The sequence below is a fragment of the Suncus etruscus genome, chromosome 17 (assembly GCF_024139225.1).
Source record: "Suncus etruscus isolate mSunEtr1 chromosome 17, mSunEtr1.pri.cur, whole genome shotgun sequence".
NCBI lineage: Eukaryota > Metazoa > Chordata > Mammalia > Eulipotyphla > Soricidae > Suncus > Suncus etruscus.
Genome location: NC_064864.1, coordinates 56,974,854 through 56,991,094, shown reverse-complemented (window position 1 = coordinate 56,991,094; position 16,241 = coordinate 56,974,854). Strand labels below are relative to the sequence as shown.

General features: G+C 35.7%; 2 protein-coding genes across 2 annotated transcripts in view; one reads left to right on the top strand and one right to left on the bottom strand.

The window, feature by feature from the left end:
• The first annotated feature begins 217 nt into the window (after positions 1–217).
• On the top strand, positions 218–1,289 carry BBIP1 (BBSome interacting protein 1). Its single transcript, XM_049790624.1, has 2 exons — positions 218–329; positions 973–1,289. Exons 1-2 carry the CDS (start codon positions 284–286, stop codon positions 1,137–1,139), a joined length of 213 nt encoding a protein of 70 aa, XP_049646581.1. The 5' UTR covers positions 218–283; the 3' UTR covers positions 1,140–1,289.
• Positions 1,290–4,228: 2,939 nt separating this feature from the next.
• The window catches only part of PDCD4 (programmed cell death 4), a 29,724-nt gene continuing 17,711 nt past the window's right edge, over positions 4,229–16,241 (bottom strand). Inside the window, exons 8-12 of the mRNA XM_049790583.1 lie at positions 13,651–13,765; positions 10,182–10,289; positions 8,093–8,203; positions 7,194–7,333; positions 4,229–4,910 (exon numbers count right to left, since the gene is read on the bottom strand). Of these exons, the coding sequence (XP_049646540.1) occupies positions 4,850–4,910; positions 7,194–7,333; positions 8,093–8,203; positions 10,182–10,289; positions 13,651–13,765 (535 nt within the window). The 3' untranslated portion in view covers positions 4,229–4,849. The remainder of the gene's footprint in view (positions 4,911–7,193; positions 7,334–8,092; positions 8,204–10,181; positions 10,290–13,650; positions 13,766–16,241) is intronic.

Here is a 16,241-nt window from a genome sequence, read left to right as displayed (position 1 = left end):
CCAATTGATAAGTCATGTTTTTACATCACCCACCAATTTTTCACTAGAAGAGAAAAATGGCCACCCAGGCTTTGGGTTAAAGAAAACTGGCAAGATCGAGATGTTTATATGAACTATCTTAACTTGTTTCTCTTTCATTTCATTAGAGACATAAAATTATTGGGAAAGCTATGCAATAACAATTTAGTTCTTTTACTATAGAAATGTCTCAAGCAATAATTTACTTTAGGAATTCATTCCTGAATAATTTCTCATTGAAGGAAAAATTGTCTAAGAACCAGATATGGCAGAAGTGAAGTCAATGTTCCGGGAAGTTCTTCCAAAACAAGGTATCTAAATCGCCAATATTTCAGTTTAGGATATATACAGTTATTACATCAAAGCTTTTACGTTGCTCAGTGACAAAGTAGCACTAAAATTTACCATTGGAAAAAATAAACCTAAGCAACTGTTTTTAAAAATAAAGGTTTAAGTTACACATCCAATCATCTGAATACTTATTCTGTCCATATTGCTGAGTTCTTTGTGCTAACTAAATACACCAAAAGACCTCCTAAATACTTAAGTACTGTGGTGTTAAGTATTTTATGTACTATGTATATTGCAAAATAAAATGTTTTGTGCAATGTGTTTCTCACAATTATTTTCGGATCAAGCATTGAAACAGTTGTTCCATGGTAACTTCAAAGCATAATCATTCAAGTTATCTTATCATAAACTCCCTCCCTGTAGTAAATGTTGCTTGTGTAGTAAATGTTGTATGTACATGTATATGTATACACACGTGTACATCATATATATACACATGTATACACATGTATATGCATGTATACACAAATATGTAATGTGTGAGTGTATGAAATTGTTGCTTGGTAACAAATGAGAAAGGATCTTCACTGACAGTTTTAGAACTTCATTCTAGTAGCAAATCCAATTATCAATTATCTCATTCAAATTATTTTTCTTAAACAGGGCAGTTGTCTATGGAAGATATAACTACAATGGTGCTGTGTAAACCCAAACTTTTACCCTTAAAATCTCTGACTCTGGAAAAATTGGAGAAAATGCAGCAAGTAGCACAGGATACAATTCATCAACAAGAAATGGCAGAAAAGGAACAGCAAACACCCACTAAATGATAATATCACATCTATGGAATACCCACTTGTACCTATTAACAGTAGTTGAGAATACTCTTTTAAAATAACCTGTCTACTGAAAGTATGTTAATAAAGTTGATTACATTCACATAATACAAATAACAAATAAAAGGATAAATTTGAACACTATGGTTTGTACTGAACATAAATTTTTTTGGTTTTTTGGGCCAAACCTGGTGGTTCTCAGGGTTACTCCTGGCTCGTAAGTCAGGAATCAACAAATCAAATCCAGACAAAGAGCATAAAGCATCCACTTAGCCCTTTGAAGTCTCTCCAGCCCCTAGTGGTATTCACTGTAGTACAAATTAGTGATATGCACCTGAAACTTTTTTCTTTTTAGTGTTTGGGCCACACCCAGTGACACTCAGGTGTTACCCCTGGCTATGTGCTCAGAAGTTGCTCCTGGCTTGGGGATCATATGGACACCGAAGACAACATATGGACAACCCAGGTCCATTCTGAGTCAGCCGCGTGCAAGACAAACGCCCTACTGCAGTGCTGTCACTCCAGCCCCATACCTGAAACTTTTATGCAGCATATTTTAAAACTGAATTTGGGGCTGGAGAGATAGTTACAATGAGTAAAAAACACTTGCCTTGCATGCTTCCAACCTGAATTTGAAATCAGCATACCATATGATCCCCAAATAAAGCCAAGAGTGATCCCTGAGCATAGCCCAGTGTGGTCCAAAAAATAAAATTAAGAACTACTAAATTGGGGCTGGTGCAGTGGCACTAGAGGTAAAGCATCTGCCTTCAAGCACTAGCCTAGGACGGACCGAAGTTCAATCCCCGTGTCCCATATGGTCTCCCCAAGCCAGGAGCGATTTCTGAGAACATAGCCAGGAGTAATCCGAGTGTCAATGGGTGTGTGCCCCCACAAAAGAAAAACTAATGAATTTGGATATATGAAGCTTATGTAGTGTTCATGATGAACAGTATTTTTTTGGTTTTTGGGCCACACCCTGTGACTCTCAGGGATTACTCCTAGCTCTGCTCAGAAATCGCTCCTGGTAGGGGCCGGAGATAGCGTGGAGGTAGGGTGTTTGCCTTGCATGCAGAAAGACGGTGATTCGAATCCCAGCATCCCATATGGTCCCCTGATCTGCCAGGAGTAACCCGAGTGCTGGTGAGTGTGACTCAAAACCAAAAAATAAAAAAATAGAGAGATCGCTCCTAGCTCAGGACCATATGGGACACTGGGGATCGAACCCAGGTCGTTCTGGGTCAGCCGCTTGCAAGGCAAACGCCCTACCACTGTGCTATTGCTCCAGCCCCAATGAAGAACAAATTTTATCACCTGACTTAAAAGTGTGTTAGACTGACAGGGACCATCAGAACCTAATGTATATGAGGAACATAATATTCCAGACAGGACATTTAGAGCCCCAAACTATTTTTTGAGATATATTAAAACTTAAAAGTGTGTTGGACATGACATTGAGAGCCCCAAAACTATTTTTTTGAGATATATTAAAACTTGATGTTATTAAGAAGTCAGTCAAATCCAGTTGCCTGGATGACTGATGATATAGATAACCATATTTTAGGGGTTGATATAGCCAACATACTCTAAAACACTTTAGTATAGTTACAATGTTCTGTTGTTTTTCTTCCAAAACCATTTATTAATTTTGTTTTTGAGAAGCCAGCACCTAAGTCAAAAAGATAGTACAGCAAGTATGGTGATTGCCTTGGCTTACACAAGCCAATCTGAGTTCATTATCCAACACCACCAAGAGTGATCCCTGATCAAGAGGTTCTGAGCACAGCTAGATGTGGCCCAAAACAAAAAGGAAATATAACCACTTATCTGGGAATCCCCTGAATTTTTCATTGTATTTAAGGACTTAAATATATCTACCTTTATCATTCAGATATAAAACAAAACACTAAAAATGGAAAGTGATGTGGGTAATATGAACATTTTCTTTGGGTTGTTGGTAAGAGCACCCCACACCTCATAATTCTCAGGGCTTACTCCTGATTCTGTACTCAGGAATCACTCCTGGAGGTGCTTGAGGGACTGTATTACTCCAAAGCTAAGACCATTTTGAACTTAGTTTTAAATGGGCATGGAGAGTGTGATATTAAAACTGATAGGGTGGAGGCCAGAGAGATAGCATGGAGGTAAGGCATTTGCCTTACATGCAGAAGGACGGTGGTTCGAATCCCAGCATCCCATATGGTCCCCCAAGCCTGCCAGGAGCAATTTCTGAGCGTAGAGCCAGGAGTCACCCCTGAGCATTGCCAGGTGTGACCCAAAAACCAAAACCAAAAAAAAAAAAAACTGCTATGGTGATTGCCTTGCACTCAACCAACACAAATTTAATCCCTGGAACCACAAATTGTCCTGAGACCTTTCAGGAGTGATCACAAAAGCCAGGAGAAACACCAAGTGTGGCCCAAAAAAAAACAAAAGAAAAATAAGAAACTAGCTAAATAAGCAATAAATATATTCCTAAGAATATAAAATTTAAATATAAATGTTGGCTAATTTGTTGTAGTTGATAAGACAAAGACCCTAAAGTCTGGCTAAGTAGAGATTTAGAAAAGTTAAAAATGTGATCATTGTTTAGATTCTTGTATCTACTATTTTATGAGATATTAGATACTTTCTGGAACTGATTTTTACAACATAATTTACTAATATAAAAATAATAATGAAAGTCAAGAAAGAAGTGCATGCACAGCAGGTAGGGCTTTTGCCTTGGATATGGTGGAATTGGGTTCAATTGCCACATCCTATAGTACAACCAGGAGTAACCTGAGGACAGAGCCATGAGTAACCCCTGAACACCATTGGGTGTGGTCCAGAAAAACAAACAAAAAAGACATGGCATGTACTTTCCTAGTATTTTAAGCATTTCCTATCGATTTAAAGTTTGCAAGAAGCAAAACCTAAATTCCCAAGGTTCAAATATACCCTTTTATGTGATTTTAAATGTAGTGTTAAATTATTTTTTTAATTTTTTTTTTTTTTTTTTTGCTTTTTTGAGGGCACACCCAACCAACTCTGCTTTTAAGAGCAAGAAAAAACTTGAAGACCTAAAATAAATGTACTCACAATAAAGAACACTGCTTCACATGTTTTATTTTGTCATACATTCTTCTAGAACCGGGTTCATTTTTCCAGTTTTGTAGAAAAATAGATGTTCCAGCCACCATTTACTTAACTGTCTAGTCTTTAAGACCAATCATATGTTCCCTGGAAAGATGAATAAGTCTCATGACTAACTCATTTTCTCAAAATTCTTTAAGACAAAGAAATAACTTTTTTTACTCCCAAAGCACAGTATTTCAACAGCAGCAGCCAACATGGGGTTTTAGCAGCTTAACTTTACCCCCTAAATAAAGCTTTGTATAAACCAGTGATTTTACTACAAAAACACTGTCCTTGAAAGAAAGGAGTGGCAGTCAAACATCAATGCAAAACTTGGAATGATTAGGTCAGAAACATGGCACTTAGAAAAGGTAGCTTATGAGAATATTCCACTTAAGAAGTGTTACTTTTGTGTCCGTCCTTTACACCCTCAAAAAAAAAGTTGCTTTAAAAATTTCCCTTAAATGTGTTTATAAAATTTTGTACCCAAAACAAGTGCTTAAAAAAAAAAAAAGAACCTGTGCTAACAACTCTTACAATTCAGACATATCATTTTATAATATCTAAGACCGCAAGAGTTAACATATTCAGTAGCTCTCTGGTTTAAGACGACCTCCATCTCCTTCACTTACAAAACGCTTTCTGCCCCTGTAATGAAAGAAATAAAAAAAACCATGAAAACATGTCATTTCAAACTGTAGATAATCAGAAGGGAAATGGACATAATATTCTGATTACTCAAGTTTAAAAGTGCTTTTCATTTAATGCTTTTTACAAAATCTCCCACTGGCCTATCACTTAGAATGAAATTTATCAAATAAACTGCTAATAACAACAAATTTTATTTAAATGTTGAATAAAAAGGCAAGTATTACTCTTTAAGAAATACTTATTTCCACTACATTAATAACTGAAAGCTAAACATGTAAGCCAAATATTATGCAAACTAAAATTATGACCCTATTCTCTGACCCTAAGCCAACCTGCACAGGCATTCAAGACCACACACAAATGTGCACTTCACCCAAAGAGAATAGAAAACACGGCTAAAGTTCTATGGTGTACAAAAATTAAGTTATCTCCTCAACTGATCCTTAAGAGTAAAACCACAATGAAAATAATCCAGTTACATTTTAAGTAAAAACTAAAAAACAAACTTAGAGCCATGGAGCCACAGTGGTAGTAGAGCAAGGCAGGGTGTGTTTGACTTATATGTGGCTCACCCAGGTTCATTCCTGACATCCCGTTTGATCCCCCAAGTCCACCAAAAAGTGAACCCTGGGGCCGGAGAGATAGCATGGAGGGTAGGGCATTTGCCTTGCATGCAGAAGGACGGTGGTTTGAATCCCGTATGGTCCCCTGAGCCTGCCAGGAGCTATTTCTGGGATCAGGAATAACCCGAGTGCTGCCAGGTGTGACCCAAAAAACAAAACAAAACCAGAAAGAGTGAACCCTAAGCAAAGAGCCAGAAGGAAGATTTGAGCACCACCAGATGTGTGCCAAAAACAAACACAAACAAAAAAAGTGCTTTAGGCCCAGTATGAGGATATTGACTCCTTTTCATACTGAGTAGAAACCAATTCTGTTTTCTTATATGTAAAGAAAACTTTCAGACTCTAAAGTACATATCAATAATACATAAAAGTTATCATCATAAAGAGATCGCCATTTCTGAACATTTTATCAAAACCATTAACTGGAGGTTTTACTATTTTTCTTTTCTTTCTCGTGATTCTTTCTAAACTCTCCAGAGCAGCCACAATTGCCTGCAGGCTAATTCTAGTTATATGAAAAATCCTGGTTTACCAGAGTAGGTATTTACTGCAGCTCCAAAGACTAGTATTCAGACAGGTGTAAATCTTTAAGTATAAAAAGAACGAACACCACTGCCATAGGAAAAAATGATGCCAGAATACTATTTTACTAAAATTTAATTCCCATGATGATTTAAAAATACGAAAAGCCATGGGCTAGACTAACACAAAAAGTAGGGCATTTGTCTTGCATGCAGCCAATGTAGGTTTAATCTCCAGCATCCTATATGGTCCCCAATCCTGCCAGAGTAATTTCTGAGTGCAGAGCTAGGAATAGACCCTGAGCCTCACCCAAAACAAAACAAAAAATAGATATGTATCAATAGCCAAGAGTTTATAAAAAGCAATGTTTTTATAACTAACAACCTATTCATATTTCATTTTCATTCATATTTCATTTTAAACTTTAGGAGTCAAAAATGTATTAGCAACTCTGCAGTTATTTAGTTCCTAACAGTGCAAATATAATACCTTTAAAAAGTGAAATACACTTTCTAGTGAGAATCAATTCTCCATTCATTAAAGGAGAAAGCAAGCTACAAAGAGCACACAGAATAATCTAGTCAGGGGTCTCAAACTTGCGCGCAGGCCGCAAACGGCCCTCCGTACAACATTTTGTGGCCCTACCCTAGAGGAATCTTTCTTTGTTTTGTTTTGTTTTAGTTGTTTGGGTCATACCCCCCAATGTTCAAGGCTTACTACTGACTTCGCACTCAAGGATCACCCTGACTTTGCCTCCTGCGGTCCACAGGTAAATTGAGCTTGAGACCCCTGAATCATTAAAGCTAGAAAAAAACATGTTCATCTTTGGCCACTGGTTTGTGAAGGACTATTAAAAAGGTACATTAATCAATAATACTTAAGCTACTTAAAAGATAATCTGCTATAGAGAACTGCTCTAAAAATTAATTTCTTTCTAATAAACTACTTTTTCAAAATTTATTCCTGGATATGTCTTATAAATTTCTCCATAAATTCAAAACATATGATTTATGCTTGAGTGACTTTTGAGAAGCTACCATCACTTTTCTGATAGAGCTAGAATAACAGAAAATTAGCTTAGCCTTTTAAGCATTTCAGTCAGTATTTTATGTTCACAAAGTATTTAAGAAAATACCTTGAAGGACAAAGATCTCGAAGTTGTTTGGAAATTATTCCAGCCTGAAAACAATCTTCTACAAATCGTTCAAGCACAGAGTATGAATGTGGAACATCCAGATTAATGTCTGGAATTTCATTATAAATTCTTTCATAACCCTAAAAAGAATAAAATTACAAACAAAATTGTTAGTCCATATAATATACATAAGCACATAATCACTATCAAGGTCATTAAAGCCAAATATTCATATAACTAAAGTCAGATATAAACCTTGAAAAGTATAGCTAATAGATAAATACATTTGTTACAGAAAATATTTTCTCTAGAAGTATAGTTTCAAGTGTTTCAGTTACATATCATATATCAAATCTCCCCAATTGATTCTATATATATAACTTACATTAAATAAGCTAATATGTTAACAATACACACAATATAAATATAAATAAGTGAAAGCTTATTAAGTTTCTAGGTAAGAGGTAAAATTATATCTTAAAAACTGTGAGGAAGTATAACATTGTTCTTTAAAAAGGCATTGGAGTGTTTTTCTAAAAATTTGATTTCTAAAAAACTGACTCAAGAGATTCAAATATAAACAATATTATTTGGCCAGAGTGATAGTACAGTGGGCAGAGCATTTGCCTTGCACATGGCCAACTGGGTTCAACCCCCAGCACTCCATATGTTCTCTGAAGTCTGCCAGGAGTGATCCCCAAGTATGGAGCCAAGAATTAAACCCTGAGCACTGCTGAGTGTGATTCTCAAACCAAAAAAAGGAAATAAATTTCAATTAAAAAAAAATAAACACCATTAAAAAAAGACCTGAATAAACCAGTTAAATAAATTAATCTTTAGTCAATCATACATAAAGGTTCAAAATAATAACGAATATGTGTTCAAAATAATATACTTACTCTTTTCATTTGATCTAAAGTAATGGTAGAAGATTTCCAAAGGGAATTTAATAAATCCAAAATCATCTTAAATGTACTTTCTCCAGTTGACTCTAAAACCATAACAATGGCCTAAAAATGTAATAAATTTTGGATCATTAATTCATACAAAGTGAACTGCATTAGATTCCTTTTATCAAATATGTAAATGTATCAGATCTTTTTATAGAATACTTAACTATAACCATTATAAAAACAATACATTTTTTAAAAAATAAAAAATTTGTTATTGGGCCAGAGAGATAGCACGGAGGTAAGGCGTTTGCTTTGCATGCAAAAGGACAGTTGTTCGAATTCCGGCATCCCATATGGTCCTCCAAGCCTGCCAGGAGTGATTTCTGAGTATAGAGCCAGGAGTAACCCCTGAGCACTGCCGGGTATGACCCAAAAAAAACAACAAAAGAAATGTTTGTTATTACAAAGAATTCAATCAGTATGTACAAATAATTATGAATTATCTTTGGCTACAAAATCAACACACAAAAATATACTGCATTTCTATAATAAAAACAATGATCTAAGAGATAAAGAAGTTTTTAAATATACCCTTTTAGGCCAGAGAGATAGTACAATGGGTCAGACACATGCCCTAAAGGGGCAGAACCAGGTTCCATCTAAGGCAAGGGTCTCAAACTCAATTTACCCGGGGGCCACAGGAGGTAAAGTCGGGGGTGATCCTTGAATGCAAAGTCAGTAGTAAGCCTTGAACATTGGGGGGGGTGACCCAAAAAACTAAAACTAAAACAAAACAAACAAAAAAAAAAAGATTCCTCTAGGGCAGGGCCACAAAATGTTGTACGGAGGGCCACAAATGGCCCACGGACCGCGAGTTTGAGATCCCCTGATCTAAGGTATCTCATATGATCCTCCTAAGGTATCTCATATGATCCTCCAAACCTAACAGAAATGAGTGCATAGCCAGGAATAACCCAAGTACTGGCAGGTGTTCCCCCCACCAATCCACAAAATACCCCCTTTTTTTTTTTTTGGTTTTTGGGCCACACCCAGCGACACTCAAGGGTTACGCCCCGGCTCTGAATCACTCCTGGCAGGCTCAGGGACCATATGGGATGCTGGGAATTGAACCCAGTTCCATCATGGGTCAGCCACGTGCAAGGCAAATGCCCTACCACTGTGCTATCTCTCCGACCCCAAAATATCCCTTTTATAATTGTGTCTAAAAACATCAAGTAAATGGAAAAATCAGTAAAGGAGGTATAAAGATATATGCACTGAAAGTTGTAAGTCACTATTAAAAGAAAGAAGAAAAAAGGAAATGGAAAAATATTCCATGGTCATAGCCTGATAGAATTAACATTTGGGGCCAGAGTGATAGCACAGTGACAGGCATTTGCCTTGCATGCAGCGTCCTAAGACAGGCCTGGGTTCAATCCCCAGCATCCCTTAAGCCCTATGAACCTGCCAGGAGTGATTTCTGAGCACTGAGCTAGGAATAACCCCTAAGTACCAGCAGGTGTGGCCCAAAAACATTAAAAAAAAAAAAAGAAGAAGAATTAACATTGTTAAAATCATTATTCTTCCCAGAGCAGTCTCAGTGCAAACCCAACAAAACTCCAAAGGCATTCTTCAGGGACATAGGAAAAACTCTATCAAAATTAAATAGAATGACAAACGCACTAAATAGCACAAAAATCAAAGAGAAAAATATGTAATGCACTGCATCGTCTGACTTTAGTCTAGAAAACAATAGTAAACAGATGTGTGTACTGGAATAAAAATTAGACTTTCAGAACAATGGGATAAAAGAGAATGTACAAAATCCAATAAACAAGCCCTCAAACTCTAAAAACAGAACTGAGGCAACCAAACTGAGAGGGAGTATAGCTGAGGAAGAAGGGAGACTACAAGAAACCTAGGGACAGTCATGTAGAGTAGCACAGTAGTTTTATACACAGTAGTTTATACAGTAGTTCTTGTACAACAAGAACTATTTTGGTACACAAAATTAATAATATTGAAAACCATGTTACCTTAACAATAATAAAATTTTCAAACAGTAATTATCTTTAGAATGTCAAAGTAGTCTTACTTCATATACAAGTTCATGGTGAAAATGAGGTACTTCCAGTTCCTTAAGGCAATGTTCAGCTTCAGCTATGTCTCCAGAGAGTAAATACTCTTTAAGCAGCATATCAATCTATTACATTTAAAATTGAGATGCATTATAATTTATTTTTAAAATAAATATGCCTTACCTAAAGGATTAATAATGAAGTTGCGAATCACTAACAGCTCTGTAGGAAACATACACGTTTAGAATGTCCCTATCATAACACAACTGTTTTGTAAATAAAAATATTCACAATTTTGGATGGTTCTATATTATTAAAGTTATTAACTACTTTGGTGTGCCTTAATAATTATTTGGATCTGCAAGGATACTTAAGATGTACAAGACCTATTGGAGTTGTGACCAGAATGCTTCAATGCTCCCTTTAAAATAAAGAATCTTAATTACCACTAGAGGGCACTAAATATAAGCGTCAAAAAGATTCAGTGGCCCTCTTTCATCAGAATGTTCTTTTTTGGGGGGGTGGGGAGAGGGTCACAACTGGCAGCGCTCAGGGATTACTCCTGGCTCTACACTCAGATATTGTTCCTGGCAGGCTCGGAGGACCATTTGGGATGCGGAGATTCAAACCACCATCCCACTGCATGCAAGGCAAATACCTTGCCTCCATGCTATCTCTCCGGCCCCAGAATGTTCTTTTAATGATGCACTGGAAGCCAAAAATTGAAAGATGACAAGAAAATTTTATTACACAGGGGACAGATTTCTACAGTTATTCTTTCCTCTACAACTGATGATTCAGTTGCAATCTAAAAGGATCACCAGTAATTCAAATTACAATGACACGGAGATAAGTCAACCTTCCTGTTCAAATCTGCACATCGGAAAAAAAAGGGAAAAAAAATTTTGGCACAGAAACTTCAACTAAGAATGTCTTTTCTCTTACACCATTCCTATGCCACCTGTAAAAATTATTTTTGCCCACACTAATGTTGAATAACTGAATAAAATGCTTTTACTTATCTTCTACATCTACATTTTCACAAAAGGTGAAATAAATCTTGATGAACAGAATATATTGTGATAATTCAAATTACCATAATTTATAAAATGTTTAAAGCAACTCATTTGAATAGTTTTACTTTATAATTATAAATTAAAATTTGTGAAATTTGCCATTTAATTTTTAAGTTATTATTAACTTTAAAGTATTATATAATTTTAAGTATTTAAATTTATCCAATTAAGTTCCTTGCATCTTTGAAATTGACAATATAAAGATATGCCTAAATTTCTAAAATCCTCTTTTGGCCAACTATTCATTCCATGTAAAAATAGATGAATATACACATAACCAGTCTCAATCTCATATGAGTAGTTTTTCTCCAATATGTGTATGTTTCTTGACCTTTAGGTTGTTGTTGAGAGATACTTCATCATAAAAATAGTTCGGCTGTTTCTCAAATATTTAGTTTGAGAAGGGTATTACCTACTTAACAATACTGTCTTCCAACCTATAAACAAGGATTATCTTTCTATTTTAGTTTTTCAAGAATACTTTGTAGTTTTCAATGTGTAACACTTATAATACTGTTTTGTCATGTTTTATATTTCCATCCTTTAATGCCATTTTTAATGTAATTTTCAAATTCAATTAAGATCCTTCATTGTTACTACAAAGAATAAGAATTTTATTTTATATTGACTACAAAATATGATGTCAGGTACTATTTTGTTTGGGATTTCTGTAGGCACTTTCAGATTTTCTAGGCAATAGACATATTTTAACTTCTTCTTTTACAAGAATAAATGTGTCTAATTTCTTATTCTTTCCTAACTGTCCTGAATCTTAAATAGTTAAGCTCAAATTTTCCTAGTAACATTTTAATTAAAAAATACATATGCTGGGCCCGGAGAGATAGCACAACAGTGTTTGCCTTGCAAGCAGCCAATCCAGAACCTAATGTGGTTGGTTCGAATCCTGGTGTCCCATATGGTCCCCGGTGCCTGCCAGGAGCTATTTCTGAACAGACAGCCAGGAGTAACCCCTGAGCACCACCAGGTGTGGCCCAAAAACCAAAAAAAAAAAAAAAAATACATATGCTCCAAGCACGAAGTTACAAACACCACCTCATCTTAACATCTATTTAACTTAGAGATCAAAGATCGAACTACAGTTTTGACTGTAACAGTAATTCTATACATATTATTTTTAAAGTGAAGTATTTAAAGTATTTGAAGTATCAAAAAATATAAATACTTTTAAATGAAGTATCAAAAAGTCACAATAAAAATAATACTCAAAAATTAAAAGCACCTAAATTATAAAGATTCTAATTTGCTTAATTATATGCCAATAAAGAGCTTAAAATGCTTTTATGGGTTTTGGGGGTTTTCCCCCTTTTTTGTTTTGTGTCCACAACCAGTGGTGATAAGGGTTTCTTCTGGCACTGCACTCAGGAATTACTCCTAGTGGTGCTCCAGGGACCATATGGGATGCTGGGAATCAAACTCAAAATAACCATGTGTAAGGAAGCACCCTAACCAATGTAACATTGCTACGGGCCCTTTTAATGGTTCTTGTTAAAGAACAGAAATTTGCTACTAGAAAAAAAAAATGTAGAGGTTATAAAATTTTGGGGTCATACTCAGTAGTGCTCAGGGGTTAGTTCTGATTCTGCACTTCTTAGAGTAATTGGGGTACCATATCAGATACCAGGGATCCAGCCAGATTTGGCTGCATGCAAGGCAAGTGTCTTACTGGCTGTACTACCACTTCAGTCCTCATTATAGGATTTTAATACAGTAAAATCAAACTTTTGTTTTAAGGTATACATTTAAGACAATTTTATATAATAAGATCTTTTTTCTAACTGCTCATATAAAAATATAATGACAAAAGTATTTTCAACATTGAAAAATATCAGAGAAAGAAATATTTCATTCACCCTTCACACAAACTTCCTATAATCCTTAATCAGAGTCCTTTAACACAGTTGTAGGAAATCATAAATGTATTAGCAATTATATATTACATAATTTATAGCAAAGTGGTTTAAAGCCAATACTAAAAAAATTTCATCTTTCTTCTGTAGTTTATCAAGCTGAACTTAATTTTTTTCTTTGCAAAAAACCAGTGTGGAATAAAAGACTGAATAAATTCGCAGAGGTTTCCGACTGGCCATGAATGTATGAAAAATTCTTCACTTCCCAGATGTTGAAAGCCACACAGTGTTCTGCAACACCATCCATGTCAGTTCCCTGATGCAACTACATGAAGAGATCGGGTTGACTGAAGCAGCTTTCAAGTCCAGAGCCAAACTTTCATCTAACTGGAAGTCTTTTTTTAATCTCTTAATTTTCATTTCCTTGAAACACAGATTTGTTCCTGTCTTATAGACTGAGTTTAAACTACATCTTTTCAACAAGAAACAATTTACCCTCCTAAAAAAACAAATGTAAACTAGGATACAATAGTAATAGTTACCTCTTTAACAAGGTGAATAACAGACTGTTGTCCACCTCCAGAGCCCCACACACTGTCTTTGCGCTTTCCACCTTTAGACATACTCAGGAGCACAGTTGCCTTATCCAGAGCAGCTCTACAAAATATTAATTTTGACACTTGTACATATTTGAGGCAAACCATGCTAAAAATAGCCCTTTAAAATATATATTATGCTATGTATGTATGCGGTAAAAACTATCATCTAATATAAAAACAAATATAAATTTAAACATCTCTAAAATACTGTTTTGTTGTTCGTTGTTGGGCCACACAGGCAGTGCTCAGATATTACCTGGCTCTGTGCTCAGAAATCACTCCTGGCAGGCTCAGGGGACCGACCATATGGGATGCTGGGGATCAAATCCTAGTTGGCCACTACAAGGCAAATGCTCTACCCACTGTGCTACCAGATACTCCAGCCCCCTAAAACACTTTTTTAAAATCAAATATTGGGGAAAAAAATGTTGCTTCTCATGTTAATATTCTTATGATCTATTATTTCCACTGTTAACTAATAAAAATTAGTGGTATTATACTAGATTTAGACATTTATCTGTTACATCATACAAATAACTGATCTGTACATAGAATAGAGAAGAAAAATTTCTCACATAGCTAATTTTGAAATAGATCCAGGTCTTCCCACTGGGAAACCATTTCACTAAGAGCTGAAGTAGAACTGAGAAGACCTAATAACACTGCTAAGTCCAAATCTAAGTTTCTAAGAACTATAAAATATATCATGTAAAGCCAGATTAGCATATTTAGCTTATACCTTATACAAAAAAGTGAAAAATACTACATTCTAGTTGTAATTTCTATAGCAGGCAAAAGAAAAGTTAAGTTATAACTTAAGCTCCTTTGTTAAACTGGTTATGTATTCAAATATTAATTATAGAAATGCTAAATCTGGAGACCTTAAAAACACTTTAAAGTCCAATTCTTTTGCTTTATAAAAACAAGAAGCTAAAGGCTTACTGTATTTTCCAGCGTATAAGACGACTTTTGAAACAAAAAAAAGTCAACCGAAAATCGGGAGTCATCTTATACGCAGAGTATATCCCGAAAATTGTTTCAATATGCCGCTAAATGAAAATTGTCTAAATACTGCCACAAAATGAATTTTCCAACTCTATCCTGCACCAATCACTGCAAGGCTGCTCGGACTGCCTCTCTGACTCAGCCAATCCAAGCAGGCTTTTTATGCATGCAAATTAGACAATGTTCTGGACCCGAATCTACACTGTAAAAAGCCTGCTCAGATTGGCCAGAGTCAGAGAGGAAGTCCATTACAGTATAACCTTTGAACTTCTGCTTGTTGCGATTGGCTCACTGTGGTACATACAGTTGCAGCACAGGAACGTTCTGATACAGCAAATACAGGCCTACTATGTTTTAACTGCAAAATTAGGGGGTCGTCTTATACGCCCAGTCATACGCCAGAAAATACGGTAGGTACAATCCAGAATTTCTTGGGTACTGAGCTTGGGTACAGTGATAGTGTTCTTGCTTTGCATATGGCCTACTGGGTTCAATCCCCAACACTACATATAGTCCTGCTATAAGTACCATATATACTCGAGTATAAGCCAACCCAAGTATAAGACGATCCCCAAATTTTACCCTAAAAACTGGGAAAATTTAGTAACTAGAGTATAAGCCGAGGTGGAAAATGCAGCAGCCACTGGTAAATTTCAAAAATAAATATATACCCAAAATAATTACAATAATTGAGGAATAGTAGGTTAAAAGTTTTTCAATAGTTATTGATAAAGAAAAGCTGTAAACTAGCAACAATAACTTCATTAAATAAAGTGCAGAAAACCATAGCTTAACAGGTAATCAAGCTAAATCACAAAGGTTAAAATCCTTCAAAACTTGATTCCTCGGGGGCCGGAGAGAGAGCATGAAGGTAGTGTGTTTGCCTCGCATGCAGAAGGATGGTGGTTCGAATCCCAGTATCCCATATGGTCACCCGAGCCTGCAGGAGCGATTTCTGAACATAGAGCCAGGAGTAAAACCCTGAGCTGCCAGGTATGACCCAAAAACAAAACAAAACAAAAACAAAAAAAAACCCAAAAAAAAAAACGATTCCTCCTCCTTGTCATCTGTATTTCCACAGAGCTTGTTATCAGCATAGACACTGTCATCATCACCGAGTTCACAGATATCATCATCACTGCTGTCAGTCTCATATAAGGTGCAGAATATTGTGGGTTAAATAGTTCAGTGGCACACAGTTCAGTTCAGACACCTACCTCTTCAGCTCAGCCCCGACTTGTACACTGAGCTGAAGCACCGCCCCTTCCTGCAGAAGGCAGAAGACGACTAGAGACTAAAGTGCATAATAACCTGTACGGCCCGAGTATAAGCCCAGTTCGGGTTTTCAGCACAAATTTTATGCTGGAATAATTTGGTTTATACTCGAGTATATATGGTAAGTCCTGAGTACTATCAGATATAGCCCAAAAATCAACAGAAATAAAAAAAAATAATTTAACCCAGAAATTATGTATAATACTGTGTTCTTCCTATTTAATTATCTAAAGTAAATATAAATAAAAAATAGA